Source organism: Artibeus jamaicensis, unplaced genomic scaffold (assembly GCF_021234435.1).
Source record: "Artibeus jamaicensis isolate MK-2021 breed Jamaican fruit bat unplaced genomic scaffold, CSHL_Jam_final contig_387, whole genome shotgun sequence".
Classification (NCBI taxonomy): domain Eukaryota; kingdom Metazoa; phylum Chordata; class Mammalia; order Chiroptera; family Phyllostomidae; genus Artibeus; species Artibeus jamaicensis.
The window spans coordinates 22,063,435-22,089,538 of record NW_026521812.1 but is presented as its reverse complement, the minus strand read 5'-3'; the positions used below and the strand labels follow the sequence as shown (position 1 = coordinate 22,089,538).

The 26,104-nt window shown below is 41.2% G+C and overlaps 2 protein-coding genes and 1 long non-coding RNA gene across 9 annotated transcripts in view; 1 reads left to right on the top strand and 2 right to left on the bottom strand.

The window, feature by feature from the left end:
• Positions 1 to 8,317, bottom strand: part of ZBTB24 (zinc finger and BTB domain containing 24) — a 28,054-nt gene extending 19,737 nt beyond the window's left edge. For 3 of the 6 annotated variants that reach the window (XM_037159047.2, XM_037159049.2, XM_037159050.2), the window contains exons 1-5: positions 8,157 to 8,317; positions 6,474 to 7,501; positions 3,648 to 3,815; positions 3,089 to 3,172; positions 1,886 to 1,969 (exon numbers count right to left, since the gene is read on the bottom strand). In XM_037159047.2, the coding sequence (XP_037014942.2) occupies positions 1,886 to 1,969; positions 3,089 to 3,172; positions 3,648 to 3,815; positions 6,474 to 7,473 (1,336 nt within the window). In that variant the 5' untranslated portion in view covers positions 7,474 to 7,501; positions 8,157 to 8,317. Of the gene's footprint in view, positions 1 to 1,885; positions 1,970 to 3,088; positions 3,173 to 3,647; positions 3,816 to 6,473; positions 7,502 to 8,156 lie in introns of those variants that run through there. The other 3 variants (XM_037159048.2, XR_005084400.2, XM_053664934.1) reach the window with 3 other exon arrangements.
• The window catches only part of LOC119059428 (uncharacterized), a 53,913-nt gene continuing 35,828 nt past the window's right edge, over positions 8,020 to 26,104 (top strand). For both annotated transcript variants that reach the window (XR_008391557.1, XR_008391556.1), the window contains exon 1: positions 8,020 to 8,135. This is a non-coding gene — a long non-coding RNA (uncharacterized LOC119059428). The remainder of the gene's footprint in view (positions 8,136 to 26,104) is intronic.
• The window catches only part of AK9 (adenylate kinase 9), a 113,970-nt gene continuing 108,695 nt past the window's right edge, over positions 20,830 to 26,104 (bottom strand). The window contains exons 39-41 of the mRNA XM_037159042.2: positions 22,665 to 22,767; positions 21,448 to 21,562; positions 20,830 to 21,064 (exon numbers count right to left, since the gene is read on the bottom strand). Coding sequence (XP_037014937.2) covers positions 20,862 to 21,064; positions 21,448 to 21,562; positions 22,665 to 22,767 — 421 coding nt within the window. The 3' untranslated portion in view covers positions 20,830 to 20,861. The remainder of the gene's footprint in view (positions 21,065 to 21,447; positions 21,563 to 22,664; positions 22,768 to 26,104) is intronic.

Here is a 26,104-nt window from a genome sequence, read left to right as displayed (position 1 = left end):
GCATAACCAAGGTGCCTCAGCTCTCCCCCACCTCCCCCTCTCCCAAGATCTGCCCTTCCCAGCCGCCATGCTGTTTACAGGCGGATGTGTAAGCACAGAAACTCCGATCTCTGCTAGCACGTCTCCGCTGCACTCCAGGCCCAAACGACTGTCCAGCTGCCTCCTCCTCATCTGCACTTAGATGTCGCATTGACATCTCAGAGCCCACATGTCCAAAATCGAACTCTTGATCTGTTCCTTCCGCAGTCTTCCCGTTTATCATCCTTCCAGTTGTTTCTGCCTCCTTTCTCTCAACCCCCACATCCAATCATGAGCAAATCGCATTGACCCTTGCTTCAAAATACATCCAGAATCAGACCACTTCGTCACCACTTCAAAGGGAGTGAAAGAGAAACATCAATGTGGGAGAGATACATTGATTGGTTGCCTCTCACGCACCCCCAATTGAAAACCTGGCCACAACGCAGGTATGGGCCCTGCCTGGGAATCGAACCGGTGATATTTCAGTTCACAGGCCCGCATTCAATCCACTGAACCACACCAGCCAGGGCCAAACCTTTTCTTTTTTAAAGCTTCTCAGCTGACTAAAACACACAGGTAGGCTGAAAATCCACGCCTTCCACAAACCCCAGTTGCCTCTGATGGCACCCGCCCCATTCCTTCCTACTCCCAGCGTCCTGGCTCTGCCTCAGCCACTCTACTCCTGGCATTTCTCCAGCATGTCTGAAACTGTCCTGCTTTGTATCCGCCATTCCCTCTTCTGAGGACGCTCTTCTCATGGATAGCAACAATGGCTTGTTTGCTCCCCACATTCGGATATCCATTATAGATGTCTCCTCCTCAGTGAGGCCTTCCCAGATGAGTCCCCACACAAAGGGCAGCTCCCTGTCTGCACTCTGTCCCTCTAGCCTGCGTTTAGCTCTTCATTGCACTCGCCCTCACCTTACAGTTACACAGTTGTTCTGTCTCCTCCATTTAAATTTTAGCCCCTCAAGAGCAGGGGCTCAGTCCACCTCACTCATTTCTGTATGCTCAGGACCAAGAACAGTGCATGGTGCTCAGTAACTGCTCAGTAAATATGTGTTAAGTGTATGAATTACATTTCACAGAACTTATAATAATGTCTGTAGAAAAACTGTATAAAGATTCATTTTCATTAAACTCATACCCTGTAAGGCATTTGCTTTAAGAAAGCAAATTACTTTGAGAAAAACTTACATTAAAAAAAAGTCTAAAACAATATAAACCAACCTATTATGTTATTCAATAGACAATTTAACAGAATTATTAAATAACCTACATTAGAATATTTTTCTTAGAAAAATAACAGGTTTATTTTTAAGTGCTCCTACCCAAAGGCCTAAAAGGTCCACATTTTTACTTTTCTGATCTTAAACGAAAGAATCTAATCTGCCCCATCTAATCCTGAGTCCTCTTTATCCCTGAAGCTGGTTTTTCTGGAGATGACAATGCTTAAGTTATAAGTACTGGTTCTAGAAAAGAAAGTGGGAAAAAATCCTCTGCCTGTGTTACCTTGGTATGTTTCACTTTGCTTCCTTTTCTGAAAAAAGTATCTTGATAATCTTGAATGCTGTGGTAAATTAAGAATGAAACACGGCACCACACTCAGACTTGCACTATTTCATGTTAGCAGATATATTTCCCTAGATGAAAGTGCTCAGTAAGTAATCTCTGTTTTGCTCATCTACAGAGTGTGATTTCCCCACAGATGCTGACAGCATTCTGCTTGGGCTTAGACAATTAAAAAATTACCACCTAATTCACAACAAACAAGCCCGAGAAGAAAAATGCAACAAGCACTTCATGCCTCATTGTCCTGAAAACATCACGTATGCTAGAGAGGAAGGGTCAGATGGAGTCTTACCTGTGTGTGTTCGGAGGTGTTTCTTTAGCTGAGACACGTCCATGAATTTGCGATGGCAGTGGCTGCATTCCGGTAATGAGTGGCCTTGTCGCAACAATAAAAAAAGTGTCAGTGCATCTTTCTGCCACCGTGGAGCCCGTGGGGCCTGCTGGGAACAGGACTTCTATAACAACCAGTCTGTCTACAAGGCTGTGGCCCAAGGCTATTTCTGCTGGCTATAAGTGGGGTCTCCGGAACCAGAGGGAGCATACAGCTCTTGTGAAAACGGAAGGTGTTTATGCTCGAGATGAAACAGTTCTATGTGGACAAGAGATGTGCTTGTCTGTACAAAGCAAAGAGCAACACAGCGATGCCTGGTGGCAAACCGAACAAAACCAGAGTCATCTGGGAAAGGAAGCACGTGCTCATGGAGACAGTAGATGGTGCACCCTAAATTCCAAAGCAGCCCTCCTGCTGAGGAATCTGTGTAATGCTGTACCCCTCATAAACTCAAACTTATTGATGCGTAAATAAATAAGAGTGGATTTGTTCCCTTGGGGAAAAAAGTGTTAGTGCATATATGCTCTCCCTGCATTTCTTCAGTGATTTGTGTTATGGCACTTCCCTGAAAAGTAATCACTTTAAATATGGTGCTTTAATAAAACCACTATAATTTTTAAATTAATTTGGTAACAGTTGATATTTTTCCTATGTATCTCAATTTACTGCTTCCTAAGAAAGCTGGGACCCTTCCAACTCCCTAAATATATTCTCTTTCCTTGAAAGCACTGGTATGACTGGCCAATTAATCTCACATGACACTCCCAACCCCCATTCATTCCCTATCAGTTGTAAGGAAAGAAGAAAAAAAAAACAGCCAGTAGGTGGAGCCGGGGTGGAAAAAGCCTGGACTGACAGCTACTGGGCGGTGACGTCCTTCTCTGTGCCACTAACAACCAATCCACTGGCACCCACAGTCAAGTGGCACTTTTGAGATACCAGTCTGTAGGGTTTTTTGTGTGTGGCACCAAAACTGTAGTATGAAAATTGAATGAAAATCACAAGGTAGTGAGAATTAACACATGAACATCTAATTTAGATTGTTTTTTTAAGACTTTTTCCTAAATACTCATTTATCTTCTACAATATAACCTAATGTTTCAGAAATAGGTTGTATTTGCATTTCTCCCCCACCAATGCAAATTTGCTTGCACTTTATTGTACCTGTATGAACTCGGTAATGGCTCTTTAGTTGTCTTTTCTGGCTGAAATATTTTCCACACTGATCACAGGTAAAAGACTTCTGTCCTGCCAAATGAAAAACAAAACACTGAAGTGTGCAAAAAACTATGAAGAACAAGGACGCTCACAATCGGGCCCAGGTCCCCATAGTCTACAAATGATACAAGTGACTTGTCTACAAACCCAAATGCCTTCACACTCTACCACAGTAACATAAATGTGCAAAGGCATAGGGCAATAGGGAGTGGTGGAGAATGTGGTAGAACTGATGAATTCAAGTTTCTCCTAAAGGCATCCAATGTAAAATTCTAAGTTCAAGTGGTTAATCAAAACATGTTTGCACACTGAATTTCTGACAGCCAGTTTATAATTTGCCCTAGTTTAAGGCTTGATGCTGTGCAGAATTCTAACCTACACTCTTAACAGTTGCTTAACTGTCTCTCGATGACACTGGGCTGAGAAGACTATTTTGATCATGGTAATGCCCACTCTGGGAATAGGAACCTGATGGTAGTTGGCCCTCTGGTCCAAGCCGGGCTACCTGAGTGCAGGCTCATGTGCTCCAGCAGTGAGTGCTTGGTGGTGAGAGCCTTGCTGCACACGGTGCATGTATATGGCCGTTCTCCTGTGTGTATCCGGGTGTGGACCTGCAGGGAGTGCTTCTGGGTAAAGCCTTTTCCACATTCATTACATTTGAAAGGTCGCTCCCCTGGAATAAGAGCCCCAGAAAAGTGGTATAAGTAAGAATGTGCACATCTTTCTGTTCACTTGCTGATTAAAATGACAATAATGGCACATATCCAAAAGACCAATGAACAGGGGAAACAAGTATTAGCAATCAAATTTTGCAGGCTGGAACAGATGAATCCAATGCCAGCAGTGAGGAACACTGAGATACAACCTAATTTTTAAGACAGCCCTCCATGACTCAGGACTTGGTGGCACACGTTATCTCTGAAAATGGGGGCAAGGATGATAAATGACAGTCTGTTTCAAAGGTAGTTAGACCCCTCAGATCCAGTCTCCTACTCCATGGAGCTGGGACACCAACCAGCCTCTCCCCAAAAGAAGATGGAGACTATTCTCTGTGGAGGGTACAACAGAGGGGCTCTGGACTAGGGGGGTCTTGGATTAGAGGTCTCCCAGTACTATGGGGGGAGAATAGGTCCAAGTATGTATCTGGGATGCTGACATTCCCCTCAGCCTTCTTCTCCCTCCTGCTATAGACACTGACAATGAGGAAACTATTGCCTTCAGGTGGGAGATTGGAGTCTACCTAGAATGTGAAAAGTCAGAGGTAAAGAAAGCATCAGCAAGGAAGTGAGGGCCAGCCATGCCACCCTCAGGGAGGCTGCTGTCTACAGGCTCTCTCCATACCTGCAGGGCTGCTAGTGGCTTTAAAGAAACCATTTTTACAAGAGCATGTTTTTTTAATGTTTCAATCATTTATCTGAAAGCAAAGTGATTTAAAAATGTTTTTAATCCTCACATGAGAATATTTTATTGATTTTTTAGAGAGAGAGAGAAACAGACAGATAGACAGACAGACATCTGTGTGAGAGAGAAACACTGATTGGTTGTTTCCTAGGTGTGTGCCCTGACTGGGAATCAAGGCCACAAGCTTTTGGTGTATGGGATAATGCTCCAACCAACTGAGCCAACTGACCAGGGAAAGATTATACAATTTTTTAAAAGATTTTATTTATTTATTTTTAGAAAGGAAGGAAAGGAGAGAGGGAGAGAAACATAAATGTATGGTTGCCTCTTGTGCATCCCCTGCTGGGAACTGGCCTGCAACCCAGGGATGTGCCCTGACTGGGAATCAAACCGCAGTCCCTTGGTTCACAGGCCCATGCTCAATCCACTGAGCTATACCAGCCAGGAAGATTATAATTTTTAAAAAAAATCATCATTCAAAGCAGGCCTCTAGTAGTTGAAACAGATGTCAAAACAAGAAGAAAAAAGGACAACTTGCAGAAAACAGAAACTGCCCAAGATGAAGAAAATGTTAAAATCTAATAAGTAAATGTTATCATTAACATGCTTACAGGAGTAGGATATTACATCGTGAAACAAAAAAAAAAGGGGGGATTGTGGTAAATTTCTTTTTAGAGAAAAAAGAGGGCCTAGAAGTGAAAAACTAAGAGTGGAAATAGAAAAACTGTAAGGGCTGAGAGGATAAGTGGAACTCTCCCAGATAGAAAACAGGAGAGAAAAGATAAGGAAGTTAGAGGACGGGTCCAAGAGGTTCAACAACCAAGTAACAGTTGCTCCAGAAACAGAGCAGAGCAAACAGAGAAATCATCTATGAAATAGTTCCAGGAAACTTTCTGGATCTGAAAGACAGGAGTTTCCGGAGAGACCCACTCTAAAGTGATTCACTGGAAACTTTCTGAGTACCAGGGCAGTAGGGAAGCTCCTACATGCTCTTTTCCTTAAACGATCTTATAGACTATTTAACTCTTCACACTTCCCTGTATTACAGTTCAACAAACGTTTCTCGAGTGTCTACCTTGTTTGAAGAACCAGAATTCAGGGTCCTTACCTATCTTAAAAACACAAGGCTCCAGACAAATCAGAACCTCTAGGGTGGGGGCCCAGGCACCAACAGTTTTACAAGTTCCCTAGGTGGTTCTAAGGTGCAGCCAGGTTCAAAACCAGTGCTAGGTGCTGCTGGGTCAGAGAACAGAAAGCTGTAGGACGATGGAATACTTAAGCACTAGTCCCTATACATAAGCTTACAATTAAGTTGAGGGGTATTTAAGTGGTAAACTACAACTGAATTCAGAGCAGAGTTAGTATATGTATAAGAGAAGGTTCAAAGGAAGAAGGGATTTCTGGCTAGTGCTGCAGTGTCCAAAATGGTGGCCATTTAAATGAACTTAAAATAAAAAATTCAGTTCCTCAGTCACACTTGTCATATGTCAAGTGCTCAAAATCCACATGTGGCTAGTGGCCACCACATTGGACAACCCTGTATCTGATGATGATATTACCATCATCACAGAAGTGTCTCTCAGCCAGTACTGAGCTAGAGAGGCCAAAAAGAAGACATTTACAGCTAGATTACAGCTAGCTGGCTGAATGAGAAAGCTGTTCACAGGGGCCAAAGGCACAGCTATGGTCAAAATGAGGAATGTTCAAATGTCAAAAAGTAGATAAATTTGGCTAGAGCTTGCTATCTGGAATCAGGCTACCTGGGTTCAAATTTAAGCTTTCTAGGACTTGGTCTCTTCATCTGTATAACAGGGATAATATAACCCATCTCACAGGGCTCTTGGGAGAACTAAATGCAATAACAATTATAAAGGCTTTACTGTAATACCCATGACCTAGAAGTTGCACAATAAATGAAATCTATTATTACCATTACTACTGCAAAACACATTCCAGGAAGCTGTGAAAGCGTAATTACCCGTGTGGCTCCTCTGATGGATTGCTAAAAAATGATTGTACTTGAAGACTTTGCCGCAGTCTTTACAACGGGCCTCAGGGCCAACTGAACGCTTTCTCCTACAGACCCTCTTGCCTGAACCCTGGTCTTCTTCATCCCCAACAAGTTTGTAATCTTTAAGTTTGATGGATCTCTGAATCCTCCGCTTGCTATACCGAGTCTGGTGGTCCTGTCCATCCTGAATCTTAGGATCACAGTTCTCGTCCTTTCCAGCGGGGCTTCCCTCCCCTCTACCTAGTTCACAAGCAGGCTCAGATTCTTCCATTTCTTTTGCTGCAGTCTGTTCATTCAGTATACCATTCTCTACCTCTTTAACCACAAAGTTTTGTCTGTTCTGAACTGACTTGTTTACTCTCAGCTGTATTTCTTCCTCTGCAGCCAGTTCTGATCTCCCCTCCTGCAAACTGTTGACTTTTCTTGGTCTTCCTCGTTTCCGCTTCGGCGGATCATTTTTCTTATTAGAAATAACAACCACTGGAGCACCAGGCGTATTCAAAGTTGTGGGCTTTGGGGAACTATGATTAATTTGAAAGTCTGTATATGCCTTTACCAGGTCGTAGACTTTTAAGAAGTGAGCAGTAGCCAGGATTTGTTCTGTACTTTTCTCACTGGCCTGGAGACAACCTGTGTAGATGAACTCCAGCAGGATACCAAATGTGTCGGCTACCATGCCTTCCAGCATATAAGTGGACTGGCCGATCTCCCCCTCTTCAGCAAACATCATGGAGAAGTATTCGCTACTAGCAGCCAGTAAGGCTTTATGGGCCCGGAAATGCACATTCTCCACAATTAAAGTAATGTCACAGAGAAAGCCTTTCTTCCTCTGGTCCTCAAAACTGGCCAGGACAGTGTTACTGTGAGTGTCTGAATGTACAACAAGGTGCCCAGAAGGCTCTGATGATGGTTCTGCCATTTTTTTTGGAAGACAAGAAAAATTAAGCCTGAAATGAGAAAACAATATTTAAAAAGGAGTAAGCACTAACAAGGTTAATCCCAGACCACATGAACCTACTATTTACTCCACGATGTTAACTGAAGTTTGCCACTTACCACTTTTAAAAGAGTATTTAAAAACTTAGCTCTGGGTTCTTTTTACTATTATACCATTATCTAGCTGGGTGAATTTCCAACATCTGAGTTACCTTTCAGGGTCTGTTTTCTCCTTTGCAAAATGAAGGAATCATTTTGGGCTCAAGCACCCCTAAAACTCATTCCCAGCACTCACTTTCTGTAGTTGCACAAATAACAGAATGAGAACTACAGTGTCTCGATTTCACACATTAATAGCCATTTTTTAAAAAACAAATATGAAAAGCGCATGTGCTTAGTATTTGTAATTAAATAATAACACAAGGCACAAGGGGCCTCGCTTTAAAAGGGCAGCGTGGAATGCCCAAGGCTGACGACAGACAGCGCTCGGCGAAGGAGGGGCGGATTGACGATTTCCGGATCCCGAGGGCGCTGAGCTGGGAGCGGGAGAGGCCCCCACCTGCGGGCCCGAGCCCCACGGGCCGGACCTAGGAGCAGAGGACTGAGGAGGGGTGGAGATGGCCGCGGGTCCCGTACCCACCGACGGTAGGTTTGGGGTGGACTTACCTCTCAGGGCTTCCAGCGAGGTGTGGTTCGCGGCAAGCCCACCCAGCGGCCTGGCGGGCGCACCCGCACCGGGCTCTCCCAGGTCTCCAGCTCCGCTGGGCCTGCCACTGGAGTTCCTGCGCCGCCCGCGGTTCAGCTCCTCCGCCGCCCCAGAGGCTGCCAACCCGGAAGCACCGGCGTGGGGCGCCGGACCACGTGGCCCTCGGAGACGCCCACCGGAGAGGCGCGGCGGGGCGGGCGGGGCGGGCGGGGCCTGAGGTCCCCCGCGGTGTCGCCTGGAGCGCCCCGGGAGGCCGAGTGTTGGCAGCGGAAGACAGAATTATGTTGTCACTCTGCAACTGTGGAAGTTTTATATCACACTGGACTTTTAGCTCCTCCCCGTCCACTATTATTGTTATTTGCCTCCTCAGTGTTTTCCAAATCTGCCTTCTTTTTCCCACTTCCGATGACTTAGGCCAAGGCAGTGGAGAGAGAGCTCTAGTCACACTGATCTGGGTACTATTGAGTGATCTTGGGCAAGTTACTTGTCCTCTCAACTTTTTTTTTTCACCCTACCTATAAATCGGAGATATAAACACTAGTTCACATGAGGCTGGGTTGCCTTGGGGTAAACAAGATTATATAATGAGTTTAGTAAGTGCCTGGTTTAATTCTTGACTACTATGACTAAAATTATTATTATTCTTTAGACTTTCATAATCTCTCTTCAAAATAAGGGTTTCCATATACCTTCCTGATAAAGACCAAGCTTCTCGATATGGTATCGATATGGTCTACAAGCCCCACCCAAACGCAGTTGCCTCCCTCCTCCTCTCTCCAGGTATTTTAACATTTTCTCTCTCAATTTATGCTTCACCAACATACAATTGCTTATACTTTATCCACCCCTAACAGACACTTCCAGATCCCCACCATACCAAGTTTGACAATCTTGGCCTCCAAGATTGCCACACTGGAGGTATAACTACCAGCCTGGCTCTTCTAAAATTGTATTCGTTTTTGTTAAAATTAGGCTTTTCTCTGAGGTTTCCTTCTTTCTCTTGAATAGCTTCTAAACACCAGAATGTGTGGGGTTCCAAATCGGTGGGTGGTGGGCTCTGCCCGACTTTCACACTCCCGCAGGAAGAGCAGTCAGTCCCGGGAGTTGACTGCCCCGTTGTGTCTCTGCCTCAAAGACTGCAGTAAACACACTGGCCCTCCACAAAGCCCCAGTCTAACAGCTGAAGATGACTCAGTGTAGCGTGAAGCCAGGTATTCCTACTCCTTCACTGGGTCGTTGCTCCCTAGGGCACAAGCTCTGCAAGGAAGTGCTGGGGCTGGTGGATCTTCCATCAGCCACTCACAGTAGAAACCAGCCCTTTCTTCAAGGCAATTTTGTTTAGAATCCATGTGATTTTTTTTAAACATTTGTTGCCCTTGTTTTTTTGATTAAGGCCAGCTGGTCTACCTTCAGCAGATCTTCATTACTAAACCTTGCAAAGAAAGGTTTTGGCTGCCTATGTATCATTCATCCAAAAAAACATTTATTCGGGGCCCACTAAGAGCCAGGCACTGTGTCAGGTGCTAGGGATGGATATAGCAACTAACAAGGCCCTTGCCCTCATTAAGCTTACATTCTTCTATGGGGAGAAAGGAGAAAAATTACAAGTAAATAAATAATGTAATTCCAGAGAATGTTAAGTTTTATAAGTAGTGGTGATGGAGCTCAACAGGAAGTGACAAAGTAGGTTCCATTTAAGCTGAGATCTCCATGATAAGAAGCCAGCTGTGTGAAGATCTAGAATAAGAATGTTCCAGGCAAGGGCAAAGCAAGCAGAAAGGCTCTGAGGCTGGAAATCAGCTTGGTGCTTTTGAGGGACAGAAAGGCCTGTGTGGCTGCAGCACAGTGACTGAGGGGGAAATGGCAGGAGATGGATTGGCGATAAGATGGCCAGATTGTGCAAATAAAACCCCAGGACATCCAGTAAAAATTTGAATTTAAGATAAATAATGAATAATATATCATGGGATATTCTTATGCTAAAAAATCCATTTAATGTCTGAAATTCAAACACAACCCAACATCCTGTGTTTTATCTGACAACCCTCACTGGAACAGAGCCTGATTTTGATAATATGGGAAGGTAATATTATGAAAAACCTTTCCACAACAAGATAGCTAGAAATGAAAACAGAAAATACATAACTGAGCTTAAAGTAGAATAAAGAAAATCCCAGGTGCCAAATAGAATTAAAAGCAAGGTAGTAAGCTAACCTCAAAGCCATGGAAATCCTAGGGGCATTTTATTAAATAAGAACCTTAGGTGTTAATGAGTAATTTGGGACCAGCAGACCAAGCCTTTGGTGTGTCTGAAGTAGGGGGTTGAAAAAGAGGATCTCCCACGGAAGTCCAGTTCTGCGGAAGGGCTACAGTTTTCATGAGAGGGTGGACTGGGGGGGGGAATTTTTTTCTGAGTTTAAGGGGAGATAGCAAGAAATCATGTCTTTCTTGATGTTGGCTCTGGGTGAGGAGGAAAAGTCTCTGAAAATTTGTGACCTGTCAGAATTTTTAAAAAATTCCCCCCCAAATCCTCTAAAAATTAAAATGTAATCAATGAAATTTAAAAATCAATGGATAACGTTTCAATAAAATCTATACATAACCACACACAAGAGTTTGCAAATAGGTCAAACAGTTGAAGACAGAATTTGTGATTTAGAAGGTGGATCTGAAGAAACAGCCTAGAAAGCTAGTCTGAAATAAAGAGATGGAAAGTATGGGAGGGATGTTGAGGGACCTGAACAGAATGAGAATGATTTATCCTGTAACATAATTGGAATTCCAGCTGCAAAGACTATTGAGAATGGGAGAGAAACAATATTTAAATATTTTATTTATTTATTTTTAGAGAGAGGGGAAGGGAAGGAGAAAGAGTGGGAGAGAAACATCAATGTGTGGTTGCCTCTCTTGAGTCCCCTGCTGGGAACTGGCCTGCAACCCAGGCATGTGCCCTGACTGGGAATCGAACCGCGATACTCTGGTTCGCAGGCCCGCGCTCAATCCACTGAGCTACGCCAGCCAGGGCAAGAGAAACAATATTTAAAGATAATAATGAGAATGTTCCAGAACTAATAAAAAAAATAAATCTACAGATTTGGGAAGCACAACAAATTCCAAGAATCCTAAACAAAAAAAGAAATCTATAGTTAGATATATTGTAGTCAAACTGCAGCACATCAAAGATAAAGAAATCTTAAAAAATATATAGAAATAAAATACTAATTACCTCTAAAGGAAACCCGGTTCCACTTTACAGATAACTTCTTGACAGCAACAATAGAAGTCAGAGTCTTTACTGGAAGGTATTTTCAAAATTTGCCTATTTTTCCCTTTTAAATATTATGTTCACAGCAAAACTGAGCAAATATACAGAGTTTCCATATACCTTTTGCCCCATACATGAACAAGCTTCTCCACTATCAACCTTCAACATCAGAGAGGTACAGTTACTGCAATTGAAAAATCATTGACTGGTAATACATGGACACATCATCTCCCAAAGTCCATAGTTTACGTTAGTGTTCACTCTTGGTGCTGTGCATTTTATGGATTTAGACAAATGTATAATGACATGTATTCACCATTGTAGTATCACACAGAATTATTTCACTGACCTAAAAATTCCCTGAGCTCTACCTATTTAGCCCTGTTTCCCTGCTAACCCCGAGAAACCATTGATTTCTTTACTGTCTCCATAGTTTTATCTCTCCCAGAATGTTGTATATTGGAATCATGTAGTATATGTTGCCTTTTCAAATTGGCTTATTTTACTTACTAATATGCATTTAAGGTTTCTCCAGGTCTTTTCATGGCTTGATAATTCATTTCTCTGTGGTAATAAATAATATTGCATTGTCCGAATGTATCACAATTTATTTATTCATTCATCGAGTAAAAGACATCTTGGTTGCTTCCAAGTTTTTGGTAATTATGACTAGAGTTTCTATAATCATCTTTGTGCAAGTTTTTGTGTGAACATAAGTTTTCAGTTCATTTGGATAAATACTAAGGAGTGTTACTGATGGATCATATGGTAAGAACATGTTTGGTTTTGTAAGAAACTATCCAAGTGTCTTCCAAAGTGACTGTACGATTTTGCATTCCCTCCAGCAATGAGTCAAAGTTCCTGTGGTCCCACATCCTCGCCAGTGTTTGACGTTGGTGGCATTCTGGATTTTGGTGATTCTAATAGCTGTGTAGTGGTATCTCATTGTTTTAATATGCATTTCCCTGATGATATATTATGTAAAGCACCTTTTCATATGATTATGTTCCATCTGCATGTCTTCTTTTATGAAGGGTTTGTCAGGCCTTTTGCCTATTTTTGACAGGGTTATTTGACTGAGTTTTAACAATTTTTTATATATTTTGAATGATAGTCCTTTATAAGTTATATATTTTGCAAGTATTTTCTTCCAGTCTACATACAATTTGTCTCATTTTCTTGACAGTGTCTTTTGCAGAGCAGAAGTTATTTCATTTTAATGAAGTCCAGCTTATCAGTGATTTCTTTTGTGGATCATACTATAGTGTGATATCTAAAAAGTGTTCAAAATTGTCTGGGTTTTCTCCTACATTGTCTTTCAGGAGTTTTATAGTTTTGCATTTTACATTTTAATCTGTGATCCATTTTGAGTTCATTTTTTGTGAAAGGTAAAAGGTCTGTGTCTGGTTTTATTGTTTTGCCTGCGGATGTCCAGTCGTTCCAGCACCACTTGTTGAAAAGACTGTCTTTGCTCCATTGTATTGCATTTGCTCCTTTGTAAAGATCAGTTGACCATATTTATGTGGGTATTGTTGTAGACCGCTCTGCCTGGTTTTAGGAATTGTATCTCGATCCCTTGTGGCTAAGGGTGAGGGATGACCTTTGGATTGCCAGCCGCAGGAGACAAAACTTGTCTCTGGTAGCAAATGCTGCCTCAGTTTTCTCTCCCTGCCCCCAAAGCTTGGTCGGAAGTCAATGCCGGGTAAGACCCCTCACAGTGGGGGGCAACCTAAGCCAGACTCGATCACTTGGGAGGCCTTCATGGAAGGGCTCGGGGGCTGCAACAAAGAGGGAGCAATGGACTCTTGTCCCCCAGCTTTGACAAGCCTGAGTCCCCATGTTCTCTGGGAGAAGTGCTTCCTGGCTCTAATCCTCTTAAGCCTGAATGCCTGATGGGGAGAGGTGCAGCTCCTTGCCTTGCTAGAGCATGTCCTGGGAAAAATCTGGCACCACAAAGACTTCCTGATAAACCTGTGAAATCTGCTGTGCTAAGAGTGCTTTCATTCTTATGATAAGGGTCCAAGAGGAAATGAGTATGTCTCCCAGAGTTTTCTGCAACTCTCTTCCTGAAAGACACTAACTCATACTAAGCCCTCAGATATCTTTGAAATGTTATCTACTGTTTGATCCTTGCCTCCCTGTATTCCTGTGTATTACAACCCAATAAAATCCCTAGAGCAGGAGGCTCGAGGCCTTTTTCTCCTCAGAGAAACTGGCCACTGCTGGACTTTGTCTCCCCTGAGAAACTGGCCACAGCCCACTTCTCCCCAAGCAGATCATCATCATGTCTTGGCCATATTCACTAGTGTCCGTGGTACCCCGGGGGGGAATCGCGAGAAAGTCGCTCCCACATGGGTATATTCTGGGATGGCTTCTCTGTTCCCTTGTCTATTTGTCTATTCTTTCACCAATACTACACTGATTCAATTACAGTGGCTTTATAGTAGGTCTTGAAGTCAGCTGGTGTCAAGTTTTCTATCTCAGTTCTTCTCCTTCAACATTGTATTGACCATTCTGGGTTTTTTGCCACTCTAAATAAACTTTAGAATCAGTTTGCCAATATCCGCAACATAGTATATGAAATTTTGATTGGGATTGAATTGAACACATAGATCAAGTTGGGAAGAACTTGTATCTTGACAATACTGAGTCTTTCTACTCATGAATTATCTCTTCCTTTATTTAGTTCTTTAATATTATTCATCAGAATTTTGTCGGTTTCCTCATATAGGTATTGTACATATTTTGTTAGACTTATACCTAAGTATTTATTTTGGGGGGAGCTATAGAACTAATATTGTGTTTTAAGTTTCAAATTCCACTTGTTCATTTCCGGCATATATGAAAGTAATTGACTTTTGTATATCAACCTTGTATTCTGCAACTGTACTGTGATCACTTAATTCCAAGATGATTTTTGTTGATTCTTTTGGATTTTCTACATAGACAATCATGTCATCTGCCAACAAATAGAATTTTATTCTTCCTTCCCAATTAGTGTAACTTTAATTCTTTTTCTTATCTTATTATATCAGCTAGGACTTCCAGTATGATGTTGAAAAGAGTAGTGAGAGGGGACATCCTTGACTTATTTGTGATCTTAGTGGAATATCTTCTAGTTTCTCACCATTAGGTATGATGTAAACTGTAAGTTTTGTAAATGTTATTTATCAAGTTGAAGTTCTCCTGTATTCCTAGTTCACTGAGAGTTTTTATCATAAATGGGTGTTGGATTTTGTCAAATGTTTTTCTGCACCTATTGATATGAACATGTGATTTTCTTCTTTAAACTGGTAATGTGGTGGATTACACTAATATTTTTTGAATGTTGAAGCAGCCTTGCATACCTGGGATAAATCCCACTTGGTTATGGAATATAATTCTTTTTATACTTGTTGGATTCAATTTTTTAATATTTTTGTTGAGGATTTTTGCATCTGTGTTCATGAAAAATGTTGATCTGTAGTTTTATTGTAATATCTTTGTCTGGTTTTGGTATTAGGGTAATGCTGGCCTCATCAAATGAATGAATATGCTCTCTCTGTATCTGTCTTCTGAAAGAGAATTGGTATAATTTCTTCCTTAACTGTTTGGTAGATTTCCTTGGTGAACCCATCTGGGCTCACTGCTTTCTATTTGGAAAGGCTATTATTTATTGACTCAATTTCCTTATAGATATAGGCCTATTCAGATGGTCTATTTTTTAAAATATATTTTATTGATTATGCCATTACAGTTGTTTTGTTTCCCCCCTTCATTCCTCTCCACCCTGCACACCCCTCCCCCACCATTCCCCCCTTTAGTTTATGACCATGTGTCTCAAGTTCTTTAGATTCTGTATTTCCCCTACTATGCTTGCCCTCCCCCCATCTATTTTCTACCTATTGTCTATGCTACTTATTTTCTGTGCCTTCTCCCCCCCTTCTCCTTCTCCCACTCCCCTGTTGCTAACCCTCCATGTGACCTTCATTTCTATGGTTCTGCTCCTGATTTAGCTGTCCACTTAGTTTGCTTTTGTTTTAGGTGTGGTTGTTAATAACTGTGAGTTTGCTATCCTTTCACTGTTCATCTTTTTTTATCTTCTTTTTCTTAGGTAAGTCCCTTTAACATTTCATATAATAAGGACTTGGTGATGATGAACTCCTTGAACTTGACCTTAACTGAGAAGCACTTTATCTGCCCTTCCATTCTAAATGAAAGCTTTGCTGGATAGAGCAATCTTGGTTGTAGGTCTTTGGATTTCATGACTTGGAATACTTCTTTCCAGCCTCCTCTTGCCTGTAAGGTCTCTTTTGAGAAATCTGCTGAGAGTCTGATGGGAACTCCTTTGTAGGTGACTGTCCCCTTATCTCTTGCTGCTTCTAGGATTCTCTCCTTCATTTTAATTTTGGCTAATGTAATTATGATGTGCCTTGGTGTGTTCCTCCTTGGGTCCAACTTCTTTGGGACTCTCTGAGCTTCCTGGTAGTCTATTTCCTTTGCCAAATTGGGGAAGTTCTCCTTTATTATTTGTTCAAATAAGTTTTCCACTGGTGGCTGTTCCTCTTCCCCTTCTGGTACCCCTATAATTCGGATGTTGGAGCATTTCAAGATGTTCTGAAGGTTCCTAAGCCTCTCCTCATGTTTTTGAATTCTTGTTTCTTCATCCTTTTCTGTTTGGTCATTTTTTTTTTCCTGCTTCTGGTCCACTCCTTTGATTTGAGTCCCAGTTTCCTTTCCATTACTGTTGGTTTCCTGTGCATTTCTATTCATTTCAATTCGTTTAGCCTTCATATGTTCCTCTAATTCGTGACTAAAATCAACCAATTCTGTGAGCATCCTGATCGTCAGTGTTTTGAACTGTGCATCTGAAAGTTCGGCTATTTCTTCATCGCTTAGATTTATCAGCTCTGGGTTCTCTGAGTTGTTCTTGCGCCATGTTTTGATCTGTTCACACCCATTAAGTATGAGGAGTGGAGCCTTAGTTGTTCACTAGGGCGGGGCCACCCAGGTCACTGTTTTGTGACACTCTATGTGGGGGCGGGGTCAGAGAGGGACAATAGTGGTTCCCTCTGCTGCTTCCCACCACTGGGGCCTGCGTGGTCCATCTCACTGCTTGGTACTTCACCAGTTTATCTGCACGTGAATGTGTGACCACAGTCAGCCCTCAGTGGGTCCACCGCCTTGCGCCCTCAGTGGGTCTGCCTGCTTCTCCACACCTGGGATCCACCCATGGCTGCTGGTGCACTTGGGTCGCACACCCGGGTCTGTCCAGTGGATCTTTCCTGCCCGACCCTGCTCTGCTGCTGGATCTGCCCCCTCTTACCAGTTTGGCTGAAGGGTTCGTTGTTGTCAGACTTCCATATAGTTCAATTTTCTGTGGTTTGGCTGTGTTTTTGTTGCTAAAACTTTGTTGTTTTAAAACTTGGTTGTGTAAGAAGGCACAGTGCTTCCACCTATGCCTCCATTTTGGCGGAAGTCCCCTCAGATGGTCTATTTTTATTTTTATAACATGAAAGTATCATAAGAAACAAGGGAAAATATTTTAAAATTTGGACAAACATTGAAAACATTAACCACCAACAAATTTCTACTATAGGGAGGAAAATAACCTTAGGAGGAAAGTTTGAGATGTAAGGAATGGTGAGAGAACAAAACAAACAAACAAACAAAACCATGAGAAAATCTAAACCAACACTGATTATGGAAAGAAAAGATTTAATATGGATAGTAAACAACTAGACTAGGTCTAAAATATTAAATAAAACTAACATTTAAGATGAGAAGCTGGTGACTGGTATTAAGTGTTTAAAGGATAGAGATATTGATTCCCTTCAGACTACATCTGAAGGTTAGAAGTAGTGACAGCCACTCAAAGGATATAAATAGAATGTTTACGTTCAAAAAACCTTGGAGGAGAAAATGAAATAAAAATGTCCTTAACCAATCCAAAAGAAGGAACAAATAAAAAGAAATTAAAGAAGATATTGAAAATCTAGGCAGAGCTAAATCATGTAGTTTTTTATGGTGTATTAGATGCCTCTGGAGAAATACATCCAATAGGAGATATAAATAAATTTAGATTTAATATAAGAGATGTGTTCACATGATTATAGAGACTGGGAAGTCTAAAATTTGCAGTGTAGGTTAACAGGCTTAAGACCCAGAAGAACTGACGGTACAGAAAAAGTCTGACGTCTGAAGGCATTCTGCTGAACAATTCCCTCTTGCTCAGGGAGGCCAGACTTTTTGCTCTATTCAGGCCTTCAACTTATTAGGTAAGACCCATCCACAGTCTAGAGGGCAATCTGCTTCCTTAAAGTTCACCAACTTACATTTTAATTTTATCCAGAAATACCCTAAAAATTAACACATAAAATTAATGAAAGGCATGCCCAAAGTAAGGAGTTTGGATTATAACTGAAATAGAAGGCCGCTGGAAAGTCTTAGGAAGGAACTGATAAAGTCTGTTTATGTATTTAAAGATTACTCCAGGTGCTATGCGGAATGTAGGCCTTAGAGGGACATGCGTAGAGGCACAGAGACTGGGTGAGAGCAGTAAAAACGTGAGACAATCCCAGGCTCGTGGTTTATTTTTGAAGTAATTCTCTTTGACAGGACTTTCTGAGACAGTGGGTGTGGAGAGTGAGGGAAAGAAAACAAGGTTGATTTATGGCTCTGGGGCCAAATCAATGGAGTGTGTGATATTTTGCCCTTAAATGATCTGGGGGAAACTGGAAGAAGAGAATTTGGGAGAAGTGTGGGACAGAAGTACTAAATTTGAGATGTCAACTAGATAATCAAGTAAATATATACAGTAGGCAGTTATAGGCAAGTGTCTGGAATTCAGGGGGAAAACTGAATTTGAGATATTAATATTGGAAATATCAGAATATAAATTAAAAATTATTATGAGATCGCTTACAGAGTGAATATTGATAGATAAGAGGGCTATCCAGACTTTTCCCCTCCAAATCCATCCTCCACCCTTCTCCTCATTTTTTGGCCCTGAGAGGATGCAAAGACTTCTTCCTCACAGCCCAGTACCTGTTGGCTTCTGGGTGGTCTGGGTCAATGGAGAACCTGGAAGGATTTTGAAGTTAGAAAGCAGAAATTCTTGGAAGTTCTTTGTCATTATGAAGGACATCAAAAACATCCTTGCAAGCTGTGATGACTGACAGATAACTGTAGCTAAAGTCCAAAGCTCATTGTCACTTAAAGTGATTTGAGGGGAACACACAGGTAATTGACAATGTTCAACGCCGGTAAGGCATCTTTATAAGGTCCATAAAGCGCTTTTTAAAAAAATTTGAGAGAGAGAGGAAGGGAGGGAGAAAGAGAGGGAGAGAAATATCAATGTGCGAGAGATACATGGATTGGTTGCCTCTCGCATGCCCTGAACTGGAGACCTGGCCCACAACCTAGGCACATGCCCTGACTGGGAATTGAACCAACCACCTTTTTATTCACAGGCCAGTGCTCGGTCCATTGAGCCATACCAGCCAGGGCCATGAAGCACTTTATAGGGATTTTATAGCACTGATTCTGTGATGTTCCAGTTTCTAGGCCCATATCTTTTGATTTTATTATGACATATATTATACAAAATATATGTAAAACAGGCTTCTAGTTTTTAATTAACATTGTTGAAGTTATAAGGATCAATAACAACATGGATGAACCTGAAGGACATTATGCTAAGTGAAAGAAGCCAGGCAGAGAAAGACAAACACTGTATGGTATCACTTTGTAGTGGTTCAGAATGAGCCAGCCCACAATGTGTATTATTTTGAGTTAAAGGTAACCAAGGCCCTGCAGACTCAAGAGAAACTTATGCCATCCCTCCCCACCACCAACTACCTGGAAGAATTTAAATTAAGAGCCTGTTCATAATAATAGTTATTATCAGACATGTCTTTTTATGACCTATATACAGGGCAGGGCAAACTTCTAATTACTGCATATATGTTTTTTTTTATTGTCTGGTGAATGATCATGTCTTACCTCATCCTTAGCTCAAAATACCATTTATAACTCATTTTAACTTTCTGTCCTTGAACCTCTCATGTATCTAGGGTCTATAACTCACTCACGTATATAGGGTTCCCATACATACATATGTAATTAAATTTGGCTATTTTCTCTTGTTAATCTGTCTCATGTAGATTCATGATCAGACCAGCCAAAAAGAACCTGAAGATAGAGGAAAGCTCCTTCTTCCCCCTAAACTTATATGTGGAATCTAATTTTTAAAAAAAGTCAAATTCATAGAAGCAAAGAGTAGTATGGTAGTTGCTAGGGGCTGGGAAGTGAGAGAAATGAGGAGATATTATTGGTCAAATAGTACAAACTTTCAATTATAAGCTGAGTACATTCCGAGGATCTAATCTATACCATGGTGACTGTAGTTAATAGAGTACATATACTTGAAATTTGCTTCTTAAATGTTCCAACTAAACACACACACAAACACAGTAACTGTGACGTGATGGATGTATTAGTCAACTTCATTGTGGTAAATATTTCACAATGTAATCCTACACCCAAATCACCAGGTTGTATACTTGAAGTATGTATGATTTTACTTGGCAATTATAACTTAATAAAGTCGAAGACAGCTAAATCACTAATTCTAGAGATTAAGAAACAAAGGCTCAGAGAAATTGAGATTTACCTAAGATTACACAGGTTGCATTTTTCATTTTTTAAAGAGTCAATCTTGGTACTTCACAGTCTAGATTTCTTACGCTGCTGCTAAAAAATTGATAATCTTATCTTAAAAATTCTTTCAGATTCAATTTAGTAAGTCTTCCTCTTGAATACACTACTTGATGATGCCAGATAAGACTCTTGATGTCATTTTCCTGAAAACCCCAGGTGATTTCTAACTACAAAATAATGTCTAAGGCATACTTCATTTCATACTTAAAAAGAAAAAAGACAGCCATTTAGTTATCTCAAAATCCATTTATTTCTTTGGGAAAATGATAAAGTATCTTATGTTCATAGTTTACAAACAACTCCTTATTTCAAAAGTATAACCAATATTTCTGTTTTATTGATATAAATGGTAATTTTGTTTCTTGAAGCTTTCTAACACTTGCTGAGTAATTTTCTGTAACAGAGACTGACTTTTCTACTGAAAATGTTAAAAAGAAAAATAAACAATAGATTTATTAAGTAAAATGAATTACCTAAATATTCTAAATGGTAGTCTGACTAACCATTTATTACAGAATCAAATCTCAGACAAAGAACAGTAAACTTTCAAATTACATTAAAACATGCTCACGGAAGAGCACTGCTCCCCGAATGGCGGAACTTGGAGTCCGCTGAGGTCTGGCAGCGCTCAGAGAGGCCGGCTTTCAACTTCTCCGTCCTCCTTCGTCTTTCAGGTAACTCTTGACAATCTGGTTGCATACTATTCATTAATTGGGTCTATATTTCTAAGAGAGATAAAAGTCTGTAATTTATGATCAAAGTCAATTGCTCTAAACTGAGGTTCCTTGTATTTTCTGGTCATCCTGGCACCCAGGTACGTAATGAGTTCACATCTCTCTATAAACTGCTCCATCTTCTTCTTATACTTTTTTCTTGTATATTCAGAACCTTTGGGATTAAAGGCTGTAGAAAATTTCACAGACTTGTGAATGTTTTCTGTTAGGTTAGTAAATCACTAAATTACAGAGAAAGAGAACTGTGTGTGTGACTGAGCTGAGAAGGTAACCGAACCCCAGTAAAATCTGTGGATTATTCTATTTTAGATCATAATTGCCTTCTCACCTTCCTCTGTGGCATGAATTTTTGAGAGCTGCCTATATTACTCAGCATCCCTGATTTAAAAACTAAGAATTAAGTTTTGGTATTTTCGTTAAAATATTTGCACACGTACACATATGCACACACACCATTGAAGAGACAAGCCCAGCTCAACAGTCCTATTTATCACATATACTACAGTTAGTGTTAAATTACTTCTGAGTAGTATATCACTAAAAAAGACATACCTTTTAGATGAAACGCTATATAGAGCAGTGCAGATTTCTCTATACTTAAGAAGGGAAATTTGGGCTTTAAGCATCCTGCTGCATTCATTGCTTTAATTAGAGAAGTTGCAATACCCTGCAGGTAGGGAACAATTTAAACATGTACATATTTGAGTTTGATTTTTCTTAGCAGCAAATAGATAAGGAGGCTGCTCTTTGCCTCTAATAGCCTCCTGGGGTTGAGAATGGGGCTTATCAAGATGGTTAGATGACCACTTAATCAACAGAAAAGAAAGCCAAAATACATTTGATGAGGAAAAATGAAAATCACAGATTGGGTTAGTGCTAGTAATGTGATGGGTACATGGCTTCATCACACAATTCTCTCTGTTTTTATACTTTTGACATGTTGCATAGCAAACAGTTGAAAAGGAAAGAAGGTGACACTGGACTTTGAGATGTCTTGGCCCATTTCTGCCTCTGTTGCTCAGGACTGGCCAGACTGCCTCCCACTATCAGGACCCCTGTCCACCTGACAAAGACTTTCAGAGACCGCAGAGGTCACTGTGTCAAGATTCTGTAGCCCCAGCAGGCAAAGGAAGTGGGACCCCCTCCTGATGGAACTTGGCTGCTATAAGAATACCCTCTCTGGGTGAGCTGCAGCTTGTATCTGGTTTTTAAGTGAAGGCAAAACATCCAGGAGAGTTGAAAAAGAAAGTGGCTAAGAATTTTCATGAGAAAGGTATGAAATTGTGCCCTGGGTATTTATTTATAGAATTAAAAACAGTGTTTGGCTACTGTTAAGTTTTACTGTGTGTAAAAAGAGTTATATTTAGACAAATAAAATGTCACTTTCAGTAGACAGCTTCAGTGATAGTGTATCTCAGCTCTGAAGCAAGGACCCAGAGTCTGCACATTTGAAAATAAAACAATGTTGTACAGACACTGAAATTCAAAATACGAACCAAATTCCATGTCAAATGTAAATAATGTTATAACAATCTACTCTCTTCTCACTTTGGTGTAGGTATTTGGGAGCTTACTATTTTACGTATCTTACTTTCATAACCACCCATAAATAAAATAGGTTAAAAGTGGATTCGCAGCTTGAAATTAGAAAACTCTGCCTTGGATTTCATCATTACCAAAATAAAAATTACTATTAAAGAAGAGAATATTGTACTCTTCTAATGTTTGTATATATATGTATATATATAGAGAAAATCGTGTAACTGAACCTGTTCCAGATATCCGGGCAAAGGAAGACTAGTGAGATTTATTGGTTCCTTTAATGGGGGAAGTTTGTATGGAAGCTTCTGATCCCAGTATTTCATTGGCAACCTAAGAACACAAAGTTCATTAGTCAGATGCTCTCAGATATGCTCACTGTGAGAATACAGTAAAGTAGATATACAAGAGACAACTAAAAGATAAAGTTCAGTACCCATTTCTCCACTGGAGAAAGTGATCCAAGTGGGAAGACTGATGCTCCTAGAAATCTGTGACCATCATGTTTGCCTTGGTCCCTAGCCCTGCTTGCCTATTCCCTTACTTTTCACAGCAATTATATAAAATTTTGTTTGTTTTCTGCAAACTTTTGACTCTCCCAAATAACCTCCTACATAGATGCCATGCTATATACAAAGGGAAGTTCTCTAAAAGGAACTTGCTCAACTGCTTGTCACCAGCAAAGCCCATACAAGCTTCTCTTTCCATGGCAAAATTTACCTCCCCCTCTACCCTGTCTCCAGATGCCTTATATAGCATTTCTTTCTCCCTCTCACCTTTGGCACTTCCTTCCCGTGCATTGGATGTACATGGGAAGGTGTCTTTCTTTTTTAACAGAGACTGACTTTTCTACTGAAAATGTTAAATGCATCTGCCTTTAAACACACTCGAACCTCCCTAATTGAAAAAGAAAAAGAAAAAAGAAAAACCACCTTCAGTCCTTCAATCTCATATCTCTTCCAGCAACTCATGTCTTTCTTTTTACAGTTAAACTTTTTCAAACGGTGGACTTCACTAGAGATCACAAACTACTGCTGCACAGATCCTGCCTGCGGATATGGTTGAATTCACATAGTATTTTTAAATTTGAATCCGTCACAAATATTTTAAAAATCAGAAAAATAAAATTAAAAGAGATTTCATTTCCAACCCGTGAAAAACAGAAATGTCTGGCAGCAGAGGAGCAGCTGCTGCCCCTTTAATTGGCATATGCACGCTCCAGGGTGCAGCAGTTCCCCCACTTCTGTTGTGTCACACCCAACCTGCTCCCCTCCCTTACTCCACCTTCCTGGCACTGCAGACCCCTGCGTTTGTGACCTCTGGGCTACAGGCAAGGTCTTCATTGCATCACCTTGCATCCATTCCTTGGCACTCTGCAACTGGCTACTTATTCAACTGACATCATTCTTGCCAAGAACACTGATGACCTGTTACAAAGTAAATCTGACATACTTTTCAAATCTTGCTTTGCTTCACCTCTGAGCAGCATTTACACCTGTTGGTACACCCTCCCAGGAACTTTCTCTCCCCTTCATCTCCCAAGTGTCCCGTCCTGGGTCTCCTTTCACCTCTCTGTGGGTTCCTCCCTTCATTCTCCGCTGTAAGCCCTTCTTCTGACACTTGTTTGCCAGTGTTTCTCAGGGCTTATCTTAAGCCTGTTGCTATTATGTCATTAATCTTCATGAGTGACCTCAAACATGCTGTACTGTTTTGGGCAGGATTATTTCAACAGTATTCCTGGTGTTTCTGCCTCTAATCTGTTATCAACATTCCAGTGATGGTCTCTCTCCAAAGCAAATTTGATTATAGCACTCAGAACCAGTCCGTGTGTTTGGACTACCCATCAGATCAAGTCCAAATAATTTATGGTGACTCGATCTTCCACACTCACTATCTGGCTCACTATCTCCAGCCTCACCTCCTGGTCCTTTCCCTCTTCACATCACACCTAGGCCACGCCAAATTTCTTGCAGTTCTGTGCTCACTGGACCAGGTTTGTAGGTCCCTCTGCTTAGAACCTGTCCCTTTTCTCTTCCTCTAGCCAACTTCCACTTCTCATTCAGGTCTTACACAAACAATCTAATCAGATTGGGGGCACACTTTCCCAGAACTCCTGGCATTTCCCCACCCTAAACCCCTTCACATTGTTTTCTTTTTTTTTAAAGATATTTTATCGATAATTACAGTTGTCCCATTCCCCCCCCACCCTTCATTCCCCTCAACCCTGCACACCCTCTCCCCTCTACATTCCCCACTTTGGTTCATGTCCACATGTCACACGTTCTTTAGCTTCTACATTTCCCACACTACTCTTGCCCCCTCCTGTCTATTTTCTCCCCACCTTCTATGCTATTTATTCTCTGTACCTTCTCCCTTCCTATATTCCTCCCACTCTCCTGTTGCTAACCCTCCATGTGATCTCCATTTCTGTGGCTCTGCTCCTCATCTAGCCATCTGCTTAGTTTTCTTTTGTTTTAGGTGTGATTGTTAGTAACTGTGAGTTTGCTATCCTTTCACTGTTCATCTTTTTTATCTTCTTTTTCTTAGATAAGTCCCTTTAACATTTCATATAACAAGGACTTGGTGATGATGAACTCCTTGAACTTGACTTTATCTGAGCAGCCCTTTTATCTGCTCTTCCATTCTAAATGAAAGCTTTGCTGGATAGAGCAATCTTGGTTGTAGGTCTTTGGTTTTCATGACTTGGAATACTTCTTTCCAGCTTCTTCTTGCCTGTAAGGTGTCTTTTGAGAAATCTGCTGAGAGTCTGATGGGAACTCCTTTGTAGGTGACTGTCCCCTTAGCTCTTGCTGCTTCTAGGATTCTCTCCTTCATTTTAATCTTCGCTAATATAATGATGATGTGCCTTTGTGTGTTCCTCCTTGGGTCCAACTTCTTTGGGACTCTTTGAGCTTCCTGAACTTCCTGGAAGTCTGTTTCCTTTGCCAGATTGGGGAAGTTCTCCTTTTATTATTTGTTTGAATAAGTTTCCCACTTGCTCTTTCTCTTCTCCTTCTGGTACCCCTATAATTTGGATGTTGGAACGTTTACAGATGTCCTGGAGGTACCTAAGCCTCTGCTCATTTTTTTGAATTCTTGTTTTTTCCTTCTTTTCTGTTTGGTTGTTTTTTTCTTCCTTCTGGTCCACTCCATCGATTTGAATCCCAGTTTTCTTTCCATGACTATTGGTTCCCTGTGCATTTTCCTTCATTTCACTTAGTGTAGCCTTCATTTTTTCATCTAATTTGTGAGCAAAATCAACCAGTTCTGTGAGCATCCTGATCGTCAGTGTTTTGAACTGTGCATCTGAGAGGTTGGCTATCTTTTGGTTGCTTGAAAGTATTGGCTCTGGGGCTTTGATTTGTTCTTCTGTTTGGGCCCCCCCCCCTTTTTTTTTTGTCTTGTTGCGCCTGTTATATATGAGAGGCAGAGCCTAGGTGTTCCCAGGGCAGAGCAACCCAGTGCCTGGGTTGTGACACTGTATGTGGGGGCGGGGTCAGAGAGGGAACAGTGGTGCTTGCTCTGCTCTCTCTCAGATTTCAGTCCCTTCTGCCACTTCCCACAAGCATATTGGGCCCTCTGGTGCTGGCTCCCGAGTGGGTGGGCTTGTGTACGTTCTAGGACCCTGTGGGTCTCTCCAACAAACTCTCCTGTGAGGCTGGGAGTCTCT